Raw genomic sequence first — 20,674 nt, forward strand, 5'->3', positions numbered from 1 at the left:
AGTTATTTAAGATGCTGTTAGGATCTTGCTCTAGTCAATTCTTTTTTTTTTTGCCTATGGCAAACCACAAAAGCATGTAAAAATAGTGTACGGTTCCATGTACTGACCAAACAGCAGAGTTCCCCACTGAGAAAAATGCCCATCAATGTCACTGGCTTTCCAGATTTTGATTGCAGATTTTTCTGATTGTTTATCAAGTGCAGCCTGAGGCAACTGAAATGGACTGCTCAGTCCTACAGCTTGTTCCTCTTTTCCTATTTAAGAGCTAAAGGTGTATGTCATTACCGTCCAGGCAGCAACTTTGCAATTTCTGCCCATCTGTTTCCCAGCCTCTTGTGTGCCTGGTAAATAATTCTATCTTCCTCTTCTGTCCAGGAGGTTTTCTTCACTTCTGGATTCAAATGGTTGTGCCACCTCTCCCTGCACTGTTTTCCAATCCTTCCCTTCAAATGCTTAGCAATGACAGACCAGCGCTTTGGACCGTATTTCTGCACGAGTTCTATTACCTTCAAAGAAGGACATAAAAACTGCCTGTATTTAATGATGCATGATGAATCAATGAAACTTCTCTGTGTTGGAGCAATTATTCTCAAAAACATTTTCCAAAATTGCCACGTTAAAATTAGCACACAATTAAGGTTCCCCACTTCCCATTTATATTTTACCCGAAAAGAAAACCCTTGGTAATACTTCAGGCACTTCTAGACTGCCATTCTACATTACAGAGCTGTGAAGCAACAATAATTAATTTGCACAGTAAAGTCAGAAAGCACCACACAAACACTAAGCATTGATATTGACAAGATCAGTCTGCCTCTGGTTGCAGTAATACTGAGGCCACCAAAGTCTCTAGGAGTTTTTCTCCAACACATGGGATCTGCCAGTAAGGCATTAATCAGATGGAAAGTAAAACTGGTTACCCTTTGATCCTCCTCTTTAGTCCATGGACCTTTAATAAGTTCTGGGTTTAGTACCTTCTGCCATCGGTGCTGGCACTGAACATCTGTCCGATTCTACAGAAATGCAAAATATGCAAAGTCCATTAGTCTTCAGACAAGATGAATGCAGAGTGATAATGTCCTTACCTAGGTATGCCTGTTTCCACCAAATTTTGCTGCCAGCTATGACTGCTAAACAATGTGGAGTGATACAGTAAGTATGAGAAAGTGCTCAACTATCTGTTTCCTCACTAAACTAAGACTTCCATAATGTTTGCAGTAAGGATTGCATTATCAAAACTACAGAAACTCATTCACCGTCTATGCCAACAGCTGTCATGCTTTCACATGCAGTATTTCTACAACAGCTGAAGTGTTCACAAAGCAATTACCTGCTAAATCGTACTTAGAATGCTTAGAATCACAGAACAGGCTGGAAGGGACCTCCAAAGGCCATTTAGCCCAATCCCTTCAGTTAGCAGGAACATCCTCAACTAGATCAGGTTGCTCAGAGCCCTGTTGAGCCTCACCTTGAATATCTCCAGGGATGGGGCCCCAGGTACCTCCTTGGGAAACTTGCTTCAGTGTTCCACCACCCTCATAGTAAAGACCTTGTAAAGATCCAATCTAGATCTGCCCTTCTCTAGTTTGAAGCCATTGCCCCTCACCCTGCCACTACAGGCCTTTGCAAACTGTCTCTCCATTCTTCATGTAGGCCCTCTTCAGGTACTGGCAGGCTGCTATTAGGTCTCCCTGGAGTGTCCTCTTCTCTAGGCTGAACAGCCCCAGCTCCCTCAGCCTGTCTTTGCAGTAGAGGTGCTCCAACCCCCTGATCATTTTTGTGGCCCTCCTCTGGACCCGCTCTATTCATCACAGCTATTTTTCCTTTGTGCTGAGCCATTGGTGATTTCCCACCACCCCCCATTTTTTTGCTTGCTTTTCTCCAACCCTTTCTGAGAAGTGAAAGGAAAATTAAAGTTAACTGTTTCCACAATATTCTAACCCCATTTCTGAGGTCTGTGGAGGCTTTATATCTCCTGCAAAAAAATGTAACTATAAAGCAGCCACTCCCCTTTCCCTTACTTGGAAACCTTTGATAAAAGAGTTGTCACTAGAACTGGAAACAGAAACCAATATCCACTCACAGGAAGGAAATTGGCAATGACTTTCCAGTCTTCTGTGCCATTCTGCTCCACAAGCTTCTTCAGTTTCTCATCCTGAGCCATAAAGAACAATATGACATAATTAATATTGCAATCTTAGAATGCAAATGAAACACATTTTTTAACAACTGTGTCCTTCTAGAATGTTATGCATGCTTCTGCTTCCTGAGCATAAGCAGAGGTCGTTTACAGTCTTCTCATACTTTAATGGCTTAAATCAGGAGATCTTTCTGATTTTGGTAGGTTCTTTACTGTACTGCAGGAGAAGATCCTGTTCTTTGACTCTCACTGCATGTTGCCATTTTACTGCTCAAAGTGATGTCAGTGTGATTCTTCAAGTCATCCAGCTGTCTAGGGACTCTGAAAATCACAGCCTTAAGCTTTCTACGCCTTGCAAGTAATAGGAGTTCCAGTAACTTGCTTGTTGCCTATCCATGTACAACGAATGCACAATTAAACTCATGGCTCCTTTTTGCTTCTGGTCACTGTAAGGGAGTTTTGTGCACACATAACAGCAAGAAATTTGGCCCAGTATTTTTAATGGTAAGGTCATAAACATATAATCTAAAGACAAAAGAAACCAATCTCATGTACTGGAAAGATCAAGACAGTGTAAAACGAGACACAACTGCCCCAAGAGATAAGAGTTGGGCAACCCTCCCCTTCACTGATTAGCACCTCCCAGTATGCTCCCAGTTCATGCAGCAGGAAAGTGGCCCCTGGGCTCCGTGGCTATCCCTTTCTCTTGGGCCACAACACGACCACATCCACTTCTGTAAGATCAGACTACAATTTGAAAAAACATTAAAAATCCTTGCAAGAGGTGACCTGCCACTGTTTATAGATCAATATGCATAATTAGAGAGGGGAAAGTCACAACAGAACTTAAGAGCTCTATTCGTGTATTTCACAACAAACTCTAATGAGTTCAATGGCCACAGGATATCCACCTGGCAAAGGAGTCTGCTACCAGAGTTTACCAGGAAAGTCAGCACAGGAGTATCACAACTAGAACACAGTGTGACCTTTGCAAGCAAAATACATTGTGAATGCTCAGTTTTGGTGCTACTGGATTTACTTCTTTCTGGTTTTAATTTATTTCCCCTTGGAATCATCACACTGCAGTTAAAGCAAAAATTTCAAATGACACAAAAGGACTGCAGCAGTTTCTGCCACAGTTGTTTGCTGCTGTGGGACACTGAACACACGTCAGCTCTCACATAGCAACCACTTTCAAACAAGAGGCGGCAGCAGTAACAAGCTTAGCTGTAGGTGACTCTGAATCTGTTTCTCCAACAGGGATTACACAGGGTCTTACACCTGTAATGCAGACACTGGTGCTCATTAAAGAATCCTGTTTGTGCATTTTATTTAGAAGATAAGAGCAATTCTCAAAGTTAAACCCTGAATGTAGCTAATGGGTTCAAAACGCTGTCCTCATTCATATACACGGGACTGCCACTGAAGTCAGTTTGCAGACAAGCAACCTGGAGAACGCAGTACAGGCTCTCTTCCTCCTTCCAAATGCAGGAGACGAATGAACTCAGATTTACCTCTTCGCGGGTCCACCTGGTTTTTCCTAAGTGACGTTTTCCAGTCTTAGGAAGCAGACCATCATAATCATGATCATACATCTCAACATCATCTTCATCATCATCACTACTATATATGCTGGAAAAGGAAACATAAAGAGACACAGAGTGGAACGTGAGGGCTTGAGCTACTTAATTACAAAACACAAAAACCTCCCTACAATCCTCCTTACAAAGGTTACACAGATAAAAGTTTTAAAACTTGCACAACAAGATTTTGTTCTGCATTCTGTTGTTCTAGTATTCTGAACTGGTTCTGCTGTTTTTGGTATCCACAGATACAAGCAAAGGGCTGGCAACCTTCGTATTACCGTGCATGTTTAGACCTGCTCTTAAAGTTAGATCAGTGGTGAATTACACATTTGGCCAGCTTCCAACCAATGAAAGTTTCAAATTAAAACACAATGTTTGGGACAATAAAGAGAACTAGAGGCTGTGTCCGTGACACAAGCACATGTTCCAAATCTTTTAACTCGTGCCATACATTCAGAAAAATATTAGTGGGTTTGTACATTTAATAGAGCATTTCCAAGTAAAACAGGCCCTGTGTCAATACAAAAAGTTAATCATAAGTAACTCTTTATTCAAGAATATGGGCCCTATGTCTGAGGGCAAAAGTTCCTATAATTAAGTAAAGTCACTAAGGGATAGCATTACCTTGCAACACACTTTAACACAAATTGTGCCTGCCATTCACAGCTCTGAAGAGCTGAGGACACACATATTTAATATCCTTTAACCATCAAGTGCATGCCTGAATCCTCTTATATTCTGTTTCTCTAACTTCAGGCTTTATTAATGCTACTCCATTTCTAAATACCTCATACTGTTTTTTAAATACTCTGCTTCTCCCCTAATTCATGACTAAGGGATTTCCCCAGAGGCTATCCGTGGGTAAAAAGGGACTCTTTTCACAAACAGAACTCACTCTACCCAGTTAGCTAAAACTAAGAGAGTTTTGCAACAGAGGCTGTTTCTTCTGGAGGGCAGTATTTTATTTCCAACTTCTAAGATATGAGCAGCACTTCTGACACTTTGGCTAAGAGATGACAACCACAAATGCTAGAAAGGAGAAAATACTGTGCTACGAGACTAAGGACTGTAATGTAGCTGATGGCATGGTATGTTGTGTGTTAAGGTATGCCTAAAACATCAAAATATTTTGTAATAAAATTATCAGGCATTGCTTATCCCAAGAGCCTCTCTTCAGGAGATTGCTTTTTGAATCAAGCTGCAATGAAGAAGGGACTGAAAAACTAAGACCCTAACACCTCTCAAACGCTGAAGCACGCTGGGCTAATCGCACCTTCCATCTTCAGCCCTGGTTCCTGGCCTGTGGCACGTGTCCTGAGAGCTCTGCTGCGTGTACTAAGCTTCCCAGAGCCTGCCGTACTGTGTGTGGCCCTCTCTGAACCTCTCAGCCGGGTGGCCCCTGACTCACCCACCCAGCCCATCACTGCCACCCTCAACTTGCCCCCGCAGTGCCCTAGCCCTGCAGCTTGCCGGGCCCCACGTCCCCACTCCCTATTCCCAGGCCCAGGTGACGGGCGCTCCCTCCCGCTCCGCACGCCCTTCTCTCGCAGCTGGAGCCTCCCGGGCTCGGCGCGGCAGCTCGCCCGGGCAAGGCTCGCAGGCTGCCGGCGCCTTCCCCCGCCCGCCGCCCGAACTAGATTCACTTTTCTAAACGACACGCGGCGACAGCTGTGCGACTGCTCGTATGCCAAAGGAAGTTTTTGTGGCTCGGGTTCCAAGTATCATTTTGAAAATGAGTTTCGTAGGCAGCGAAGGCACCAGGTCCCCATCCAACTGCGGTGCTTCCTGCGCGCCGACGTGACTCAGGCACAGCACAACAACGCCGGTCGCCGCAACAGTCGCAAGCACCGGCGGCGAAGGGGTTACCGTGCCTTCAGTGCGGTGCCAGCAATGTAACCGGTTTATTTAAATAACCGCGGCCTCGCTGGCACCGCAGAGCAGACCTGAGCCAACCCCGCTGTACTACCTGTGCTCTCCAGCAGGAGAAGAGTCCTGGCATTTAGGGACGCTCGGTAGCTGCTTTAATCAGCCGGGCCCTCACCGTTGCTCTTAAACTTTGTATTATTACTCTGCACTTCCAGAAGCAGGCCCACAGCCCCGCCCGGACGAGCCCCGCGTTCCGCCTGGCAGGGTTGAAGCCCCTCGCTCGCCCCCGCATGAGCGCTCCCCCAGCAGCAGCGCTACGCTTTTCGCTCGGGCAGCTGACTTATGCAACGATACACGGAGAAAGGGGCAAAAAAAGTGCAGAGAGAGGAGAAAAAACAAGCAAACAAAATAAGGACCGAAGAGGAAACGAGTCGCCACTGCTACACTGATTGAAGGAATTCGGGCATCATACCCGCGGAGCAGAGCCCGCGCCCGCTCCCGCCGGGGCGGCCCCGCGCCGCGCCGCGCCCCGCCAGGCAGGCGGACACCGCAGCGCGCCGCGCCTGCACCCTGCGCCGCCGCGCCGGGGTTGCTGGCCGAGCCGGGGCGGGGAGCGGTGTACCCCGGCGGGAGGCGCCCGCGAGGCTGCCCCTCTCGGGAGACTGGCCGGGTGATTCACCGACAGTCCCAGCGACACCCTAGCTCTGACACTGAAAACACAGGCCGGCGCTCTGCCAGCGGCCCGCTGCCTCCTCCAGCACCGCAACCCCTCTTTCTTAAAATGAGCCCATTCCCCACCAAGCCCCCAGTCCCGCCGCACAAGACCGACAGCCGGGCAGGGAAAAGCAGGGCTGTGACTTTCTCCTCTGTCACAGCCCAGTCAAAGGGGAGGGGAATAGAGGAGGATGCCGGGCTGGAAAGAGAAAGAGCAAAAAGCCTCCACGTGTCTGACTCGCCGTTCCCAGCTAATTAAACAACAACCCTCTCTGTGCTCCCGCCGGGCAGTGGCGGCACGGACGCGGCCACGCGGCGCTGCCGCCCTGTCCAGTCTACAGTCCCCCGGAGCGCCCGCTGCCCCCAGACGCCAGCGCAGGTGGGACTGCCCTCACCCTTGAGCGCGGCGAGCGGGTGAGCAGGCACGGGTGACAGCTCCAGTTAAGCTCCCGTCGGACCCGCAGCCCCGCGCAGCTACAAGCCCGCGCTGCCGCGCTCCTGCATGCGCCCAGCGGCGTGTGCGGAAAAAAGCCATGCCCCGCGGGGCGTCACTACCGCCGCGGGGGACAGCCGCGCTCCCGAGGGCAAAGGGGCGACCACTGCGAGAATAAATAAAAATGAAGAAGAGGAAGCAAGCCTAGACCCCGCGCCTGCCGCCCACCTGCCGTCCCACCGCGCCGAGAATGAATGAATGAATGAGTCGGGACGCGCTACCTGCCGCCGCCGAGCCAGCCCGGCATTGTCCTGCCGTGCAGCTGCGGGACGGACAGCACTGCTGGGCGCTGCGCTGACCCCAGAGGGCAGCGAGTCCCGGCCCGTCGCGGCGTCCGGCAGGCGTCCGGCGCGGGACTCGGGCGCCCCGTCACAGACGGCTCTGCCTTAAATCTCGCCGGGCTGCCGCTTCTCCGGAGCCTCTGGAGGAGAGGAGCACTGAACGCTGTGCTTCGGGGCCGGGAGTGGAGTAGTCCAGGTGCACGGAAGTCGGAGGAGGGGGCTGCACGCCCGCTCGCCAGGCAAGACCTTCTCCCGCTGCGTGCTTTCCCTGTCCTCCGCTCCGCATCTGACAGGCGCGGAGCGGGGCTGGTCACCGCCCGCCCTTAGACAGCGGGTTACCTGTGCCGGGGTCTCCGGGCCATCCTCACACCGGCCGCTGGGGGAGGAGAACGGGGGAACCCGCGCCCGTCGCCGCGCCCTGGCTGCCGGGCTGCGCCCAGGCGCTCCGCCGCCGCGCACGGGAGTGCCGAGGTGCCGCGGGAGGAGGAGGAGGAAACAGGTTGAGATTAAAGAGTAAACTCTGTAAACAGATGCCATCAAACAAAGGGCCCTTGGACACTCCCCCTCCCGCCAAATCTGGCGCCCCTGCAGTGCGCAGGCGCCTGGCGCCGCGCGGCGGGCCCGTGCCGCGGCAGCGGGCGGACCGGGGCCGCGCGCCCGGCGGGACACTCCCGCGCTGCCTCGCCTCGCCCCGCCCCGCCCCGCCCCGCCGGGACCCCAGCCCCCCCGCGGCAGCGCCGCCACCACCCGCAGCGCCGCCGTCCGCCGGCAGCGCGGTCGCAGCTCCCCAACTTCACGGCGTGGGGTTTTCCTTGGTGAAGCCGTCGGGTGAGGGACAGCCCTCCCTCCCCTGCAAGGCGAGCAGAGTAGGGGAGTCTCGCCGTGGGGTGAGGCAGCGTGGTCATCCCGGGGGCTCGGCGACCACCACTGGGCCACGTAGGTGCCTCCCGCCGACGGTGCAGTTGGCCCGTCGCGAGTGCACCTGCTCTGCTTCCTGCGCAGCGTGCGGGCTGAAGTGGCCGCAGCCTTCGCGGGGCAAGCAGTCCCCTATTGGGAATACAAAATAGAAGAGATGCGGGAGAACTCGGGATGGGGGCGGGGGGCCCGGAGTTGGGGGCTGCCCGGTGCCTGACTGCGGCTGCCGCGCCGCGGGGGATTTTCGCTATAGTTCCCCTTAGTGCTGGCAGGCGGTAGATGGTGCGTGCTGTCGCCAGCGCGGCGGGAGAGGCGGCGGGTGTCTGATCAGCTCCGGAGAACACGTCTTTTAATACCGAAATGAGTCAGGATGTGAAAAATGGCGAAGCATGCAAGGTTCCCAGGCTGCGCTGCCGCTTGAAAAATCGGGGCTGTGCAGCGGTTTCGGCGCACTCGCCCTTTCCTCAAAGGCCCGCGGCTCATCAATGAGCCGCCGACGGGGCGGGGCGGGGCCGCGGAGCCGCTCCTGAGCCCGCGGCGCCACTCCTGGAGGGCCGGGGCAGGCTAGGGGCCCGCTGTCGTCCCTAGGCGGAGCGTCCGGAGGGGCCGTGCGTGGGGCACAGCGTAGCCCGAGGGCAGCCGCAGCCCCTTCGGTTCTGTTATGTCCCGTGGACTCCCTAGTAACGGAGTTCACCGGCGCAGGCTGCGTGGTGATAGACAGGCAGACAAGGCTGTCCCACCGAGCACTACGGATACATCACTTCTAGGGATCACGTCGTCTCTCAAATGAAGCCGAACAGTTGCAAGTCATTGCTGTTTTGACCTCCCCGTGCCTCCAACCTGATCTGCCCTCCCTCTCAAGGACCTGCATTTGCCTACCTGTAAAATGGGTCTGCTGCACCAGGGAACCCACGGTAGCGCAGGGTGACGGTGCCTTGTTCAGTGACAGCTTTGCATCTTTGCTGAGCATTTATCTGCTCGGCTTTAATACTAATGGCACTGGGAGAACTGGAAAACAAAAGAGCAATTCTGCTCTGTTCTGCACCCAGTGAACTTTATATAAAGCAGAGAACTGGGCTGCTCAGATCCATCAGATTTTTTGAGTGGGTGGTTTTTTTTTAATTGGTAAAGAAGTATTAGGAAAATTAAGGGAATTGGCAGGCCAGGGAAAAATACAGAAAGACATCTTGGTGTCCACGGCATAGCTGGACACTGTTGCCAGGTGTTCTGGATGTTACTGATGCAGAATCAAAGCTGATTAAAATCCACAGAATGTTGCTTCCATTACTGACAGTGGGAATGGTACTTAGCACTGTCAGGATCTACTCCTGAGTACTTTTCAGAAAGTCCTTTAAGATAGATTTCTGAGTGCTGCTCCACCAGTGAATATTACTTAAATATTCAGGGGACCTGATGCTAGGCCTGTTCTCAGTGTAGCTCTAAGGATTTACTGGATCTGCTGTTAGGGGTAGGTACAACTTACTCTGTGACTGAAAATGTGCTTTTCACTGAAATGCTGTGGACATGTTGCCTATAGTTTCCTACAGAGCTACGAACAAAACTCTGCATGGTTATCTCTTTCTGCTTCTGTGGAAAACATTTTCCCATGTTGATTTTTGCAAATATTTCAGTGTTAACTGAGACAAATCCAACATCTTCCCAATTTGGATGTAAATTTGCTGAATAAATGCAAAGAATGTCTATCATTGCTCTCAAGAGAACTGTTAATATGCACAATTTTCTTCTGAAAGGTTTTGTGTAAGACTACATTTCTTCTCTGGTGACTGAATAAATACCCTTTTTCTTTCCAAACTGAAAACAACAACAACCAAACCCAACACCAACCCACATTTGGTTTGTAAGAATGTTTAAATTTTCAAATAAAATCTATTTCTACTGTGTTCTAAGTAAAGAGGAAAACTCTACCCCTGGCTTAAAGATCAGTTATCCCCAACCCTGCATATATAAACCCCACTAAAATCAGCAAGGTGTGTGCATGCGCTCCACTGGTGTTGCTTCATTCTTAATGTCTAAAGTTTAGCTAAATAAGAGTTATGACTACTATTTTATTTTCTTTTCCAAGCATCTGTAGCCTGAGGCAATTTGGTGTGTGAGAGTTCCTTATAAAATATCCTTGCCAAAGCCCTGAAGAAAAAGAAATCGCCCCTCTGCATCTGAACTTAGAGATCATGTGCCCTGGATGTGCAGTTGCAGACTTCTTCTTGTATTACCCTTCCAACTTCATTAATTAGTGATGTCTCTGAGCCTATTTATAGTAATTGCATCAACTGACAGAGTAATTGTAAACAGTGTAACTGCATGTTCTGGTAATCTTTTACTTAGATGAATTATAGAAGTAATTTAATAAAAGTAATTATATAAATGGAAAATACACACTGAATTACTTGATTTCCTGCACCTCCACTACAGACACAAACCTCAAAATGGAGTTAAAAGCGTGTGAGGGAAGTTTCAAGAATCCTAGTTAAACATCAAACCCAAGACATGCTCTCTTCATCCCTCGTGTTTTCATGTTGTGATCTGCTGTTTGGCTGGCGTGACTCGGGCCGAGTATTGCCAGCCTTAGCTAACGAGGCATAACCAATAGAAAATGAATTGTGAAGGAAATTTAGCTGGGAGGGGGGAAAAAAAAAAAGTAAGCCCAAACACTAGGATTTTTTTTTCCCAGAAGGACAAGAGGTAGTTGCATGAATTCTTTTCAGACTTTGGGAAATGCCAGCAGCAATTTCTGCCTCTCTGCTCTTCCTACTTTTGTTGAGTTTGTCACAAAGTCTTCAAGGAATACTGTGAAATCGGTGCCTTATATGGTTACATACACACCTCTTTATTCTATCACAACCATTACAAATAGTCACCTTTCTTTCCCTCTGATCTGAAGGCATCTTAGAGTGCAAGAAGCATTTTTATAAGTGCATGCTAATGTATCCTTTTTTTGTTTGCTTGTTTTGTTTAATTCTTGCATTTCTCTCGGCTTCTGCACCGAAAATTAACAAGCAACTTTCACTTTTTTTTTTAGTTTCACTTTTAGGCTGTAGTTGCTGCAGTTTCAAATGCAGTTGTGGTATTTCTATCAATGAAAATCAGATTTTTCTAAAAAATATTTTGGATGGAAATAAGTTCAATCATTATTGTTAACAAATTTGAAGCAAAATAAAGCTCTGTGCTTCCCTTTAATCCAGGCTTCCCAAAATTCTTCCTCATAAGATAAGAGGGTTGATTAAAACTCTGAGGAGGGAAGCAGGAGGCAGGTGTTTAATGCCGCTTGTATCACATACCAAGTCACTTAGAGTCACGTATTTAGCTGGATTCCCCTAGCTGTGGATATAAATTCTGCTCAACAATGTGCATTGACATATTGGTTCCAGTAAACTCTGTAGTTTTTGACAGCCAGCCTTGTGGCTACACTTCTGCCTTTTTGAGGGGTACTTGCCACAAAGGTAGCTGGACGTGTTGCCACCCACATTTGCATGTGCCCTGGGACTCCAAGAACAGCAAACATGTAGGTATGAGTGGCAACCACCTGCCCTACTGAAAATGAACATTGTGTGAACCTGGCTAGGGCCACAATAGATGGCAAGCTGTAGGCTAGCAAAAGTGGCTACTCCACACTATCATACCCAACGTTGTCTTGCAGCCAGGCTGAAAAGACAGAGAAAAGGTAGTGAGCTGAGCTGAGTTCTTTCAGCACCTAGGCACTAAACCTTCCCTAGCTAAACCTCCATATATTTAGAGAAGGGAGGAGGTATTCTGCTGGCTCCTACTCCAGCTGGGTAGATGGCATAGCCTAGGTCTTCAGGTCTGCTCATCTGGTTTCAGCACATGTGGTTGTAGATCCCACTAGACCACACTTACCCTGTGGTTATACTGGAGCACCTACACTGAAAACCCTCTGTGTGTTCTGGGATAGAGCTGGAATAAGGCAACAGTGCTTCAGACTTGCCTGTTTTGTTGTTTATTTATTTTTAAAGTACAGTTTGCCTTAGCTCAGGCCAGGTAGCAATAACAATTCAGTGATAATGTTAGACTCAATCAACTGAAATTTTCTATCTAAGAGATTGCTAACAGAATAAGAGATCCATTTCTTTTCTGGTGTAATAATCTAGATTTTCCTGATGGCAAAAGCTTGGATGATCCCCTCGGTTTAAAAGGGAGGAGAAAATCAAGAAGGAATTGTGCTGCTGCTAGGAGAAAACTTTAGATTATAGCTATATCATATTAAAGGAAGGGACATGACATCAAATTAGGATCTTGAGTGACACTGCAAAGGTAAACATTACGCTCTCCAGCAGAAGCTCTTTTTTTGTGGTAAACCCTCTTTGTTTGTGTATAGCTTGGAAGGAGAGCAATGCCTGAGGCCTTCCAACTGCAACCGAACATATGTTGCACAAAAGCTACCTCATTTGTTCTGAAATGGTATAGTAGGAGCAAACTGAGGCTCAGGGCAAGCGGTACCAGTTCCTCGGCTGGCCAAGCGCAATGGACTCTGGTGTTCTGAGCGCAGTGCCCTGTGACAGCTAGCTCTTTTCCATGCAAAACCTGCAGAATGATTTCATGTTTCTTTTTACATTTGTTAATTCAATTTTATTTTAAAGCACACTGCTAACAGTGAGAACCATTTGTTGCACGTGCAGCTCCATCTTTCTTTTTTTAACCTGTAGCAGGGCACTGACATTCGAAGTAACAAAACCCAAGCAATATGGTGAGGCATTGACATTGTATGTTATCAGCAATACATCCTTTCCACCTACTCTCATTGCACGAGAGGCTGTGATTTCGTGCCTTTATTTTATTGCCAGCAACTAGCATTTCAAAGGCAAGCGTGGTGTTTATTTATTTATTTTAAGCACAATGTGATAAAAAATATTATACACATTTGATTAATAACAGAGGAGAGGACAAATGAATGTAAACATAGGCAAATGAGTTTATTTTCTTAAGTGATTCATTTAAGCATACTAATATGTCAAGAAATAGCAATATGCCTTTCAAAATGATGTAGTAAACCCTATTCACAAAAGAAGTGATTTGCTCTATGCACATGTTTACCTAGAAGGGTGTGGTAACTATAATGTATGCCCGGCTGGCAAGCACTGAGGCTTTTGTTCTGTAGCTGCTTTTAAAAGTGTCCTCTGAGGGAGGTGCACCTTTGCACCAGTTTAACAGACCTCAGCCTGATGCTTTTCTCCCATTTTTACTCTTTCAAATGCAAAGCAACTCCAGTTATGTTTCTTAAGAGTGATGCATATACCTGGTTGCACTTGAAAGCAGAGCTCCATCTATAAGCCGTAGTAGTGTAGTTGAGGGTGAAGACATCTAAACGAGTTTAGCAACTTATTTGTGCTATGCAGAACATATCAATGTCCTGTGGACACCAGTTGCTTACATTCACTTTTTTTTTTCACTGGGGAGGCCTAGTTTCCCCTTTCTTTCTGGCCTATTGTTCTATTGACTTGTTCTATTGGAAGGAAATACATTTGTTTTCCACTGGTTTCAATGAAAGCTTGTCTTGTCAAGCCCACTGTCTGCAAAATTAATAAATGTCTGGTTGTCCTGGAAGATAAGTAAGGAAGATGTGCCTCTGTGGTGCTAACTCACTGGTTGCAGTCTTTTCATACATGTTTCCTTTTGTATGTTAACTTATCAGACCTGTCTTGTGGATTTGTCATACACAAACCCCTGTTTATCCTGTAGTCCATTAACACCTAGATAGTAAAGCTTTTCATTTCTCACTGTATTTGTTTTCATCCTCAGGCCTTGTGTCACTCCTTTCTCTATTTATCAGTAGGAGGTGGCAAAAGATTGGTAGGAACAGAAGGTTTTTTTCAGTCTGAGGGAGAATAAATCACCTCCATTTTGATACCTCGTGACTCTTGTTACCCACTGTTTTTCAAGAGCTAGTCAAATCATATGCATTATGTATACAAATAAGGCTGTGCTCCTTCCTCTCTTCCTTGTGCCTGTAAGTGCTGTCATTTAATTCAGTTAAACTTCCTCAACATCACACTACTAGGGGGGTGATGGGTCGGAGTTAGGCTGGGGTTGGAGTGGCTGGAGAGCAGCCAAAGAGAAAGGGGTCTGGGGGTGCTGATTGATACCTGCCTGAACATGAGCCAAAAGTGTGCCCAGGTGGCCAAGAGAGCCAGTGGCATACTGGCCTGCATCAGGAATGCACAGGCCCTACGAGGAGAGGCTGAGTGAGCTGGGATTGTTTAGCCTGGAAAAGAGGAGGCTCAGGGGAGACCTTATTGCTGTCTACAACTACCTGAAGGGTGGTTGTGGCCAGGGGGAGGTTGCTCTCTTCTCTCAGGTGGCCAGCACCAGAACGAGAGGACACAGCCTCAGGCTGCGCCAGGGGAAATTTAGGCTGGAGGTGAGAAGAAAGTTCTTCCCTGAGAGAGTCATTGGACCCTGGAATGGGCTGCCCGGGGAGGTGGTGGAGTCGCCGTCCCTGGGGCAGTTCAAGGCAGGACTGGACGTGGCACTTGGTGCCATGGTCTAGCCTTGAGCTCTGTGGTAAAGGGTTGGACTTGATGATCTATGAGGTCTCTTCCAACCTTGGTGATACTGTGATACTAGTTTTGAAAGAAGTTTGCTGGATCCTAACTAGATGCAAGAATAAGTAATTCATGGACTAGGTGATCCCTGAGATCCCTTGCAACCTGGTGTTCTATGAAGCAATCACTGTGCTATTAATGACTATTCTTGGCCACCAAACTTTGTACATCCTGTTTGAAAATGTGTTCACCAAATGTTTTTCAGCGAATAACTCTACAAATTGCGTGTGGTGTTGCATCAGCATTTGCTTGCATGCACCAGTTTTCCAGAGTCAGAAATGCTTCAGGGAGCTGCAAAACATATTTCCTGAGGCACCTTGTCAATGGCAATTGACGACATTCGGAAACTTGTGGTTTGAGAGCTCGACCAGAAAGGAAAAGGATAGTCAAAAGCATTGAAAAGACTTACGCTCAGCTTTCAGAGAAGACACCTCAACAGTGGTTGGGTGGTTAGTTTTCTTTAGGGTTTTGAGCCTGTGTTTGCTTTGCTTGGCAAGGTTAGCCTGACAATTAGCCTTGGTGTCTAATTATACAACGGAGCTGGTCCAGTGGACTGGTGGCATAAATGAGTAGGTCTGTGGCCAGAGCGATTTGCTGACAGCTCTGGAAGCTCTGTTGTGCAGGAACTACAAAGATAAATTGTGAAAATGAAAACAGCTTTAGAAGACAGGTGCCAAAGTGGAATTTTCTGTGCTTTCCTTCTTCCTTTCGTGAAGGCCAGTGAGTTATATAGAAAATGATACTTGGAAGGCTCTTTCATGCATTTCTGATTTAAATACCCTGCCACGCACTCTCTCACATGTGTAAAAGAAGCCATTAACTTTCACATTTATGCTTCCAGTGCTTTCATTACATTCATAACTAATAATTACACTTTCTGGACATGCTGGTGTTTGTATCCCTATGCTTTAATGTTTTATTACTTCTGGTCTGTGCTTCCCATATGTTTCCGGGGAGAATTCCCTTCTCTCTTTTGCTAGTCGTGTTTCTGCTTGCTCTTTCTGCGTATGCCAGTGAATAATGAAGTCTATGCTTGTGCTTCCCCTCCTTATGGCACAATGTGGTTTTTCTCCAGCTCTCACTTTTTGTGAAGAGTAGGCCATCTACTGTTGCTTTCTAGTATGGATTCCAGATCACCAGCAAATGGCCACACTACACAGACTGTTTCAAAGGTGGACTTCACAAGAGCTTGTTCTCCTGTTTATAGGCACTCCATATTTTGCAGGCATACTATAGGCAAAAGTCTCTGTAGCAAACTGATATATTTTGTTTCCTGTTGAATATATAATTCCAATATGCTTGGGCTGTGTGTTCAGCTGCCATAAAGTTAGAGGTTTTCATTTTGTGGAGCAGGTAGTGCTCTCTTTATCCATCAGCTGTTATTTGTCAGTTGTCAGTCTAAGAGTTTTCCCCAAATGGATATTTTTCCCAGTTATACATCAAGTGCTTTGCCCCTTTCTGTTCGTACTGAAGTCAGAGAGCAGGATATGACCTGATATGATTTAACTATTACTGCCAGGTTTTGTATGTTTAGCATGCTTTTTTGCTGGGTAGTGGTGGTGAGTTTGCCTTTTGCTTTTTGTGTCTGTTGGTTGTTGGGAATTTTTTTTGGTTTTGCCTTCCTCTCCTCCCCCCTCTCCCCCCCCCCCCTTTTTTTTTTTTTTTCTTCAGGGTGGTTATGATCAGAAAAGTGGCTTTAAAAATTGAGTCTTGGTAATACACATGTCTATTCCCCATATGTCTTCTGAGTCATATCTGGACAGTATACTGATGAAAAAGAGCTGTAGCGCTGCCAGCAGTGTAAAACACAAAGAGCTGTGAAGAAGCAGCTGGCTCATCATCTGCCTGTTGGACCAGCGGGTCAGCAGTCGAGTTCTGATTGCTCAGTTATTTTTGGAGAGGGTAAAGAAACAGAGCATTGGCAGTGCTTGTCTTCTTGTCAGAGGTGAATTTGCTGCGGGGGTAGTTGTTTGGACTCCAGTTTGATGGGAATATTTATTGCTAGATTAAAATCAGATGCAGCCAAAGACAGCTTTTCTGGTCTGTACTTTTAGGTCAAAGTTGGATATTTCTTCCTTTCCTGCCTGTGAAAATTGGCTGTGAAAACTGATGTTGTCATGCAACATTATCACTGGAAAAAAATTTCCTTTACTTCGTCACCTGTTAGTCTTAAGTCTCAAAGATTTACTACTTGGCTTATTAAGAATATAGCAAGAGAATAGTAATTTTATTATGCTCAGATTACTTTTTGTTCCCTTGCAGCTATATATGATTTCTTTGTGTCTTGGCTCTGTGTTTTCACATGGAAATTTAATTTTTAAAAATGATTCCAGTTTTAGGTAAATTGCAGTTCTTCCATCCCCCCCCCCCCCCCCCCCCCCCCCCCCCCCTCACTTCTCAATTAGAAATACAGGTAAAGCAAGGTAAAGCAGTCCTGTGGAGAGGGACCTGGGGGTGCTGGTGGATAACAAGTTAACCATGGCACAGCAATGTGCCCTTGTGGCCAAGAAGGCCAATGGGATCCTGGGGTGTATTAGGAGGAGTGTGTCCAGCAGAATAAGGGAGGTTCTCCTCCCCCTCTACTCTGCCCTGGTGAGACCCCATCTTGAATACTGTGTTCAGTTTTGGGCTCCCCAGTTTCAGAGGGACAGGGTAGGAGTTAGGGAGAGAGTCCAGCGGAGCGCTACAAGGACGATTAGGGGATAGGAGGGCATGGCTTATAAGGAGAGGCTGAGGGACCTGGGGCTTTTTAGTCTGGAAGAGAAGACTTAGAGGAGATCTGATAAATGTTTAAAAATATCTGAGGGCTGGCCAGGACGGGGGGGACAGACACAGGCTCTGCTCACTTGATCCCTGTAATAGGACAAGGAGCAATGGGTGTAAGTTGCAGCAAAAGAGGTTCCACCTCAACACAAGGGGGAACTTCTTTACTGTAAGAGTCACAGAGCACTGGAACAGGCTCCCCAGAGAGGTTGTGGGGTCTCCTTCTCTGGAGACTTTCAAGGCCTGTCTGGATGTGTTCCTCTGTGATCTGTGTTAGATAGCATTGTCCTGCTCTGGCAGAGGGGTTGGACTGGATGATCTCCTTGGGTCCCTTCCAACCCCTAACATCCTCTGATCCTGTGATCCTGTATGATCACAGTTCTCCTGGGGAGTGATTGTTTTAAAATGCACCTACTTTACATAAGGAGAATTCCAATTTTTTCTCCTTGAGAATGTCTCTTTGAATTGGTCACTAACAGAGAAGCAGTCTCACACTGGGTGTGATTGCTGTGCAAAAGCAAAGGAAAAACAAAATAGGTGAAAGTACCTTTAGTAGCTCTGAGAATGATAAAATGAGGTGGATCCTTAGTGCTTTGTGGGTTGAAATATGAGACAAGTAGAGGCAACTCAATTTTCTTAAACAAGTCAATTAGGGAACCAGCTAAATTGCTAGGGGGTGCATATGAATAAGTAAAGCATCCATCTTTACTGATCTATCACTTGTCAGATGTTTTAATTTGATGAAGAGACCAATATCTGCTTGTACACCCACTCTCTGCTTAAATGTAACTGGAGAGCAGGGCTCAACATTCGCAGTGAAGTACTGGAAGTGAGTAGTGGCAACACACTAGCTAAGTGCTGTTACAGAGCAGTGATAAATGTCTTCTTGACAAACATGCAGAAGCTATCTGATTGCACAGGAGTGGGCATCAAAATTAGCCTCAGATGCCTTAAATCTCAATGTAGTAAGCTAACACACACACATATGCCAAATTCTCCCCTCTGTGGTGCCGGTGCCTTCCAGAGGCCAAGAGCGAAGCTGAAGGCATTTACTCTGGGTTAGAAGGAATTTAATTCCAGAGTTTGTCCATAAGTAAGAAGCATGTTTAATGTTTAGAATCACAGAATCAACCAGGTTGGGGGAGACCTCCAAGATCATCCAGTCCAACCTATTCCCCAGCCCTATCCAGTCAACTAGACCATGGGACTAAGTTTCTAAATATAAATGATGAAGTAGTCAATGGCAATGTCTAAATGGCCCACCTCTAGATTTCAGGCTCAGCCAAATGAAACTCACAAGCAGATTACAGGTGCTGCTTTAAACATGAGCATGGATCCCCTACCAGTACAAACTGCACCAGCTCCCGTGACTGTGCAGCTGCAGGGGAGGAAAACATTCAGCTGAACCAGTTATGTATCAAACCTATTCTCACACCACCAGAGGTTGTTTCTGTGGCAAATTGTGTGATTTGTTTTGTTTTTTAAACCTCAACTACCTCTGGTCTTTGCAAACAGCAGAGGTAATTTTGCTGCTTTTGTTTGAATGTGCTGTTTTAGGTACACCTGGTAACACTTCAGCATCTCTGTAGAGAAGCACTCACATGATTTTGCTGAGACAGATTCTCCTGTGATTTGTTTTTTATCTATGCTCCTCACCTAAATTCCCACCTGAATCTAAATGTTTCATAGACAGATGGACAGTGTCATAATATAGTCTGTCCAACCTCTACCTTCTGTAAATAGATAGGTAGGTAAATAGATAGATGGATGGATAGATAGATAGATAGATTGATGGATGGGTAGATCTATGGGTAGACAGACAGACAGACAGGACTTCTTGTGGCATCAGTCCCTGAGACAGCAAGTGCTTCTTTGCAAGGTCTGTTATATTCAGCTGACATAACAGAAGCTGATCTGTACGTAACTGTGCCAAGGAAGGATCATCTTGTCTGCACATTTCTTCCAGTCTCTGCCTTTGCTTGAGGATATTGAGGGCTGGTGATAATGCAGTAGAAATTACATCTTGCCAAATAAACTTTGAAACCTTGCCCTGTAAACCATGGTCCTTAATTCTACCCCCCCACCCCCCCCCAGTAATAGTTCCTCTGGAATTCCCCAGTAAGAAAACATAGTTTTAACCTTCCCAGTGACATTTTAGTTGTACTTGGCAGCCATAGAGTTCATAAGTATTTTGGCTAATATTCTAGCCCAGCTGGCTATTTTTTCTCCTTCTAGTGCATGAAGATTGATATCCACTCTCCTGGTCTTCCTCAGACAAAGCTGGTATTATCACAAAATCACTCTTTTTTTCTTTTCCTTCTTTTTTTTTCCCCCCTGCCTCATTGAAGTGTCAGAATTCAGAGGCTCTCTGGTTTTTTTACACGCTGTAGGCTACTCTAGAAATACTGGGGGTTTTCAACAGTTTCTAAAAGCCTCAGGGCCATCCTGTCTTCTATTTTCAGCTTCCTCTCCAGGTTTTAGGGATTACCCTAAACATACAAAAGAATATGGCTTTTTTTCCCCCCCTTCCTTTTCTTTTCTTTCTTTCCCTCCTCCTCTTACAACTAGTGATTCACATCTGTTTGAAAAGGCAGGGAGCATTTTGTGTCTATTTACCCAACTTTGTAAGGTTCTAATCAGACACATGTGGGTTTGGTGGTTTTGATGTTCCCAAAGAGCAATGGCCTGTAGGTTCCTTGACCCTCTACTGTCTGTGCTTTCTGCCACAGGATAAATACATTGAGATTCTTGTTCCTGGGACTGGATGGCAGGTTGGGATAGCTATTGTTACCAAAGGTTTCTGTAGGACAAGGTCGTGTTGGGCTTTGGAGTAATTTTACTCCAATAGTCTACTAGCGGAAATCTTGTATGGAATGAGGCATAAAAGCTTCACATGGTTTCCTACAAGAGAAGAAAGAAATATGGTTTATATGGTAAGCAACAATACACAGAATATTCTTTCTTGTACAATAGATCTTTTCAGGCACTTTGGTTTGCTAAACATTTTTTTTTAATGGGTACTAGGAAGGCCACATAGTCCTGTATCCTGATACAGATGAACTGACTGCAGAGAATGACCTCTGTGGTACTGTAGAACCATAGAATCATAGAATAGTCTGGGTTGGAAGGAACTTCCAAAGGTCATTAGTCCTACCCCCCCTGCAGTCAGCAGGGACAACCTCAACTAGATCAGGCTGCCCAGAGCCCTATCAAGCCTCACCTTGAATATCTCCAGGGATCCTCACCTTGAATATCTCCAGGGATGGGACCCCACCCACCTCCCTGGGCAACCTGTTCCAGTGTTCCACCACTTTCAGAGTAAATCACCTGTTATAGAATCA

The 20,674-nt window shown here is 46.7% G+C and overlaps 1 protein-coding gene across 8 annotated transcripts in view; it reads right to left on the minus strand.

The window, feature by feature from the left end:
- Window positions 1-7,587, minus strand: part of MYB (MYB proto-oncogene, transcription factor) — a 31,494-nt gene extending 23,907 nt beyond the window's left edge. For 3 of the 8 annotated variants that reach the window (XM_064169312.1, XM_064169310.1, XM_064169316.1), the window contains exons 1-5: window positions 6,702-7,587; window positions 3,655-3,772; window positions 2,084-2,155; window positions 921-1,013; window positions 286-506 (exon numbers count right to left, since the gene is read on the minus strand). In XM_064169312.1, the coding sequence (XP_064025382.1) occupies window positions 286-506; window positions 921-1,013; window positions 2,084-2,155; window positions 3,655-3,772; window positions 6,702-6,841 (644 nt within the window). In that variant the 5' untranslated portion in view covers window positions 6,842-7,587. Of the gene's footprint in view, window positions 1-285; window positions 507-920; window positions 1,014-2,083; window positions 2,156-3,654; window positions 3,773-5,692; window positions 6,039-6,701 lie in introns of those variants that run through there. The other 5 variants (XM_064169318.1, XM_064169314.1, XM_064169313.1 and 2 more) reach the window with 4 other exon arrangements.
- Window positions 7,588-20,674: the final 13,087 nt, after the last annotated feature.

The sequence above is a fragment of the Pogoniulus pusillus genome, chromosome 31, assembly GCF_015220805.1.
Source record: "Pogoniulus pusillus isolate bPogPus1 chromosome 31, bPogPus1.pri, whole genome shotgun sequence".
Classification (NCBI taxonomy): domain Eukaryota; kingdom Metazoa; phylum Chordata; class Aves; order Piciformes; family Lybiidae; genus Pogoniulus; species Pogoniulus pusillus.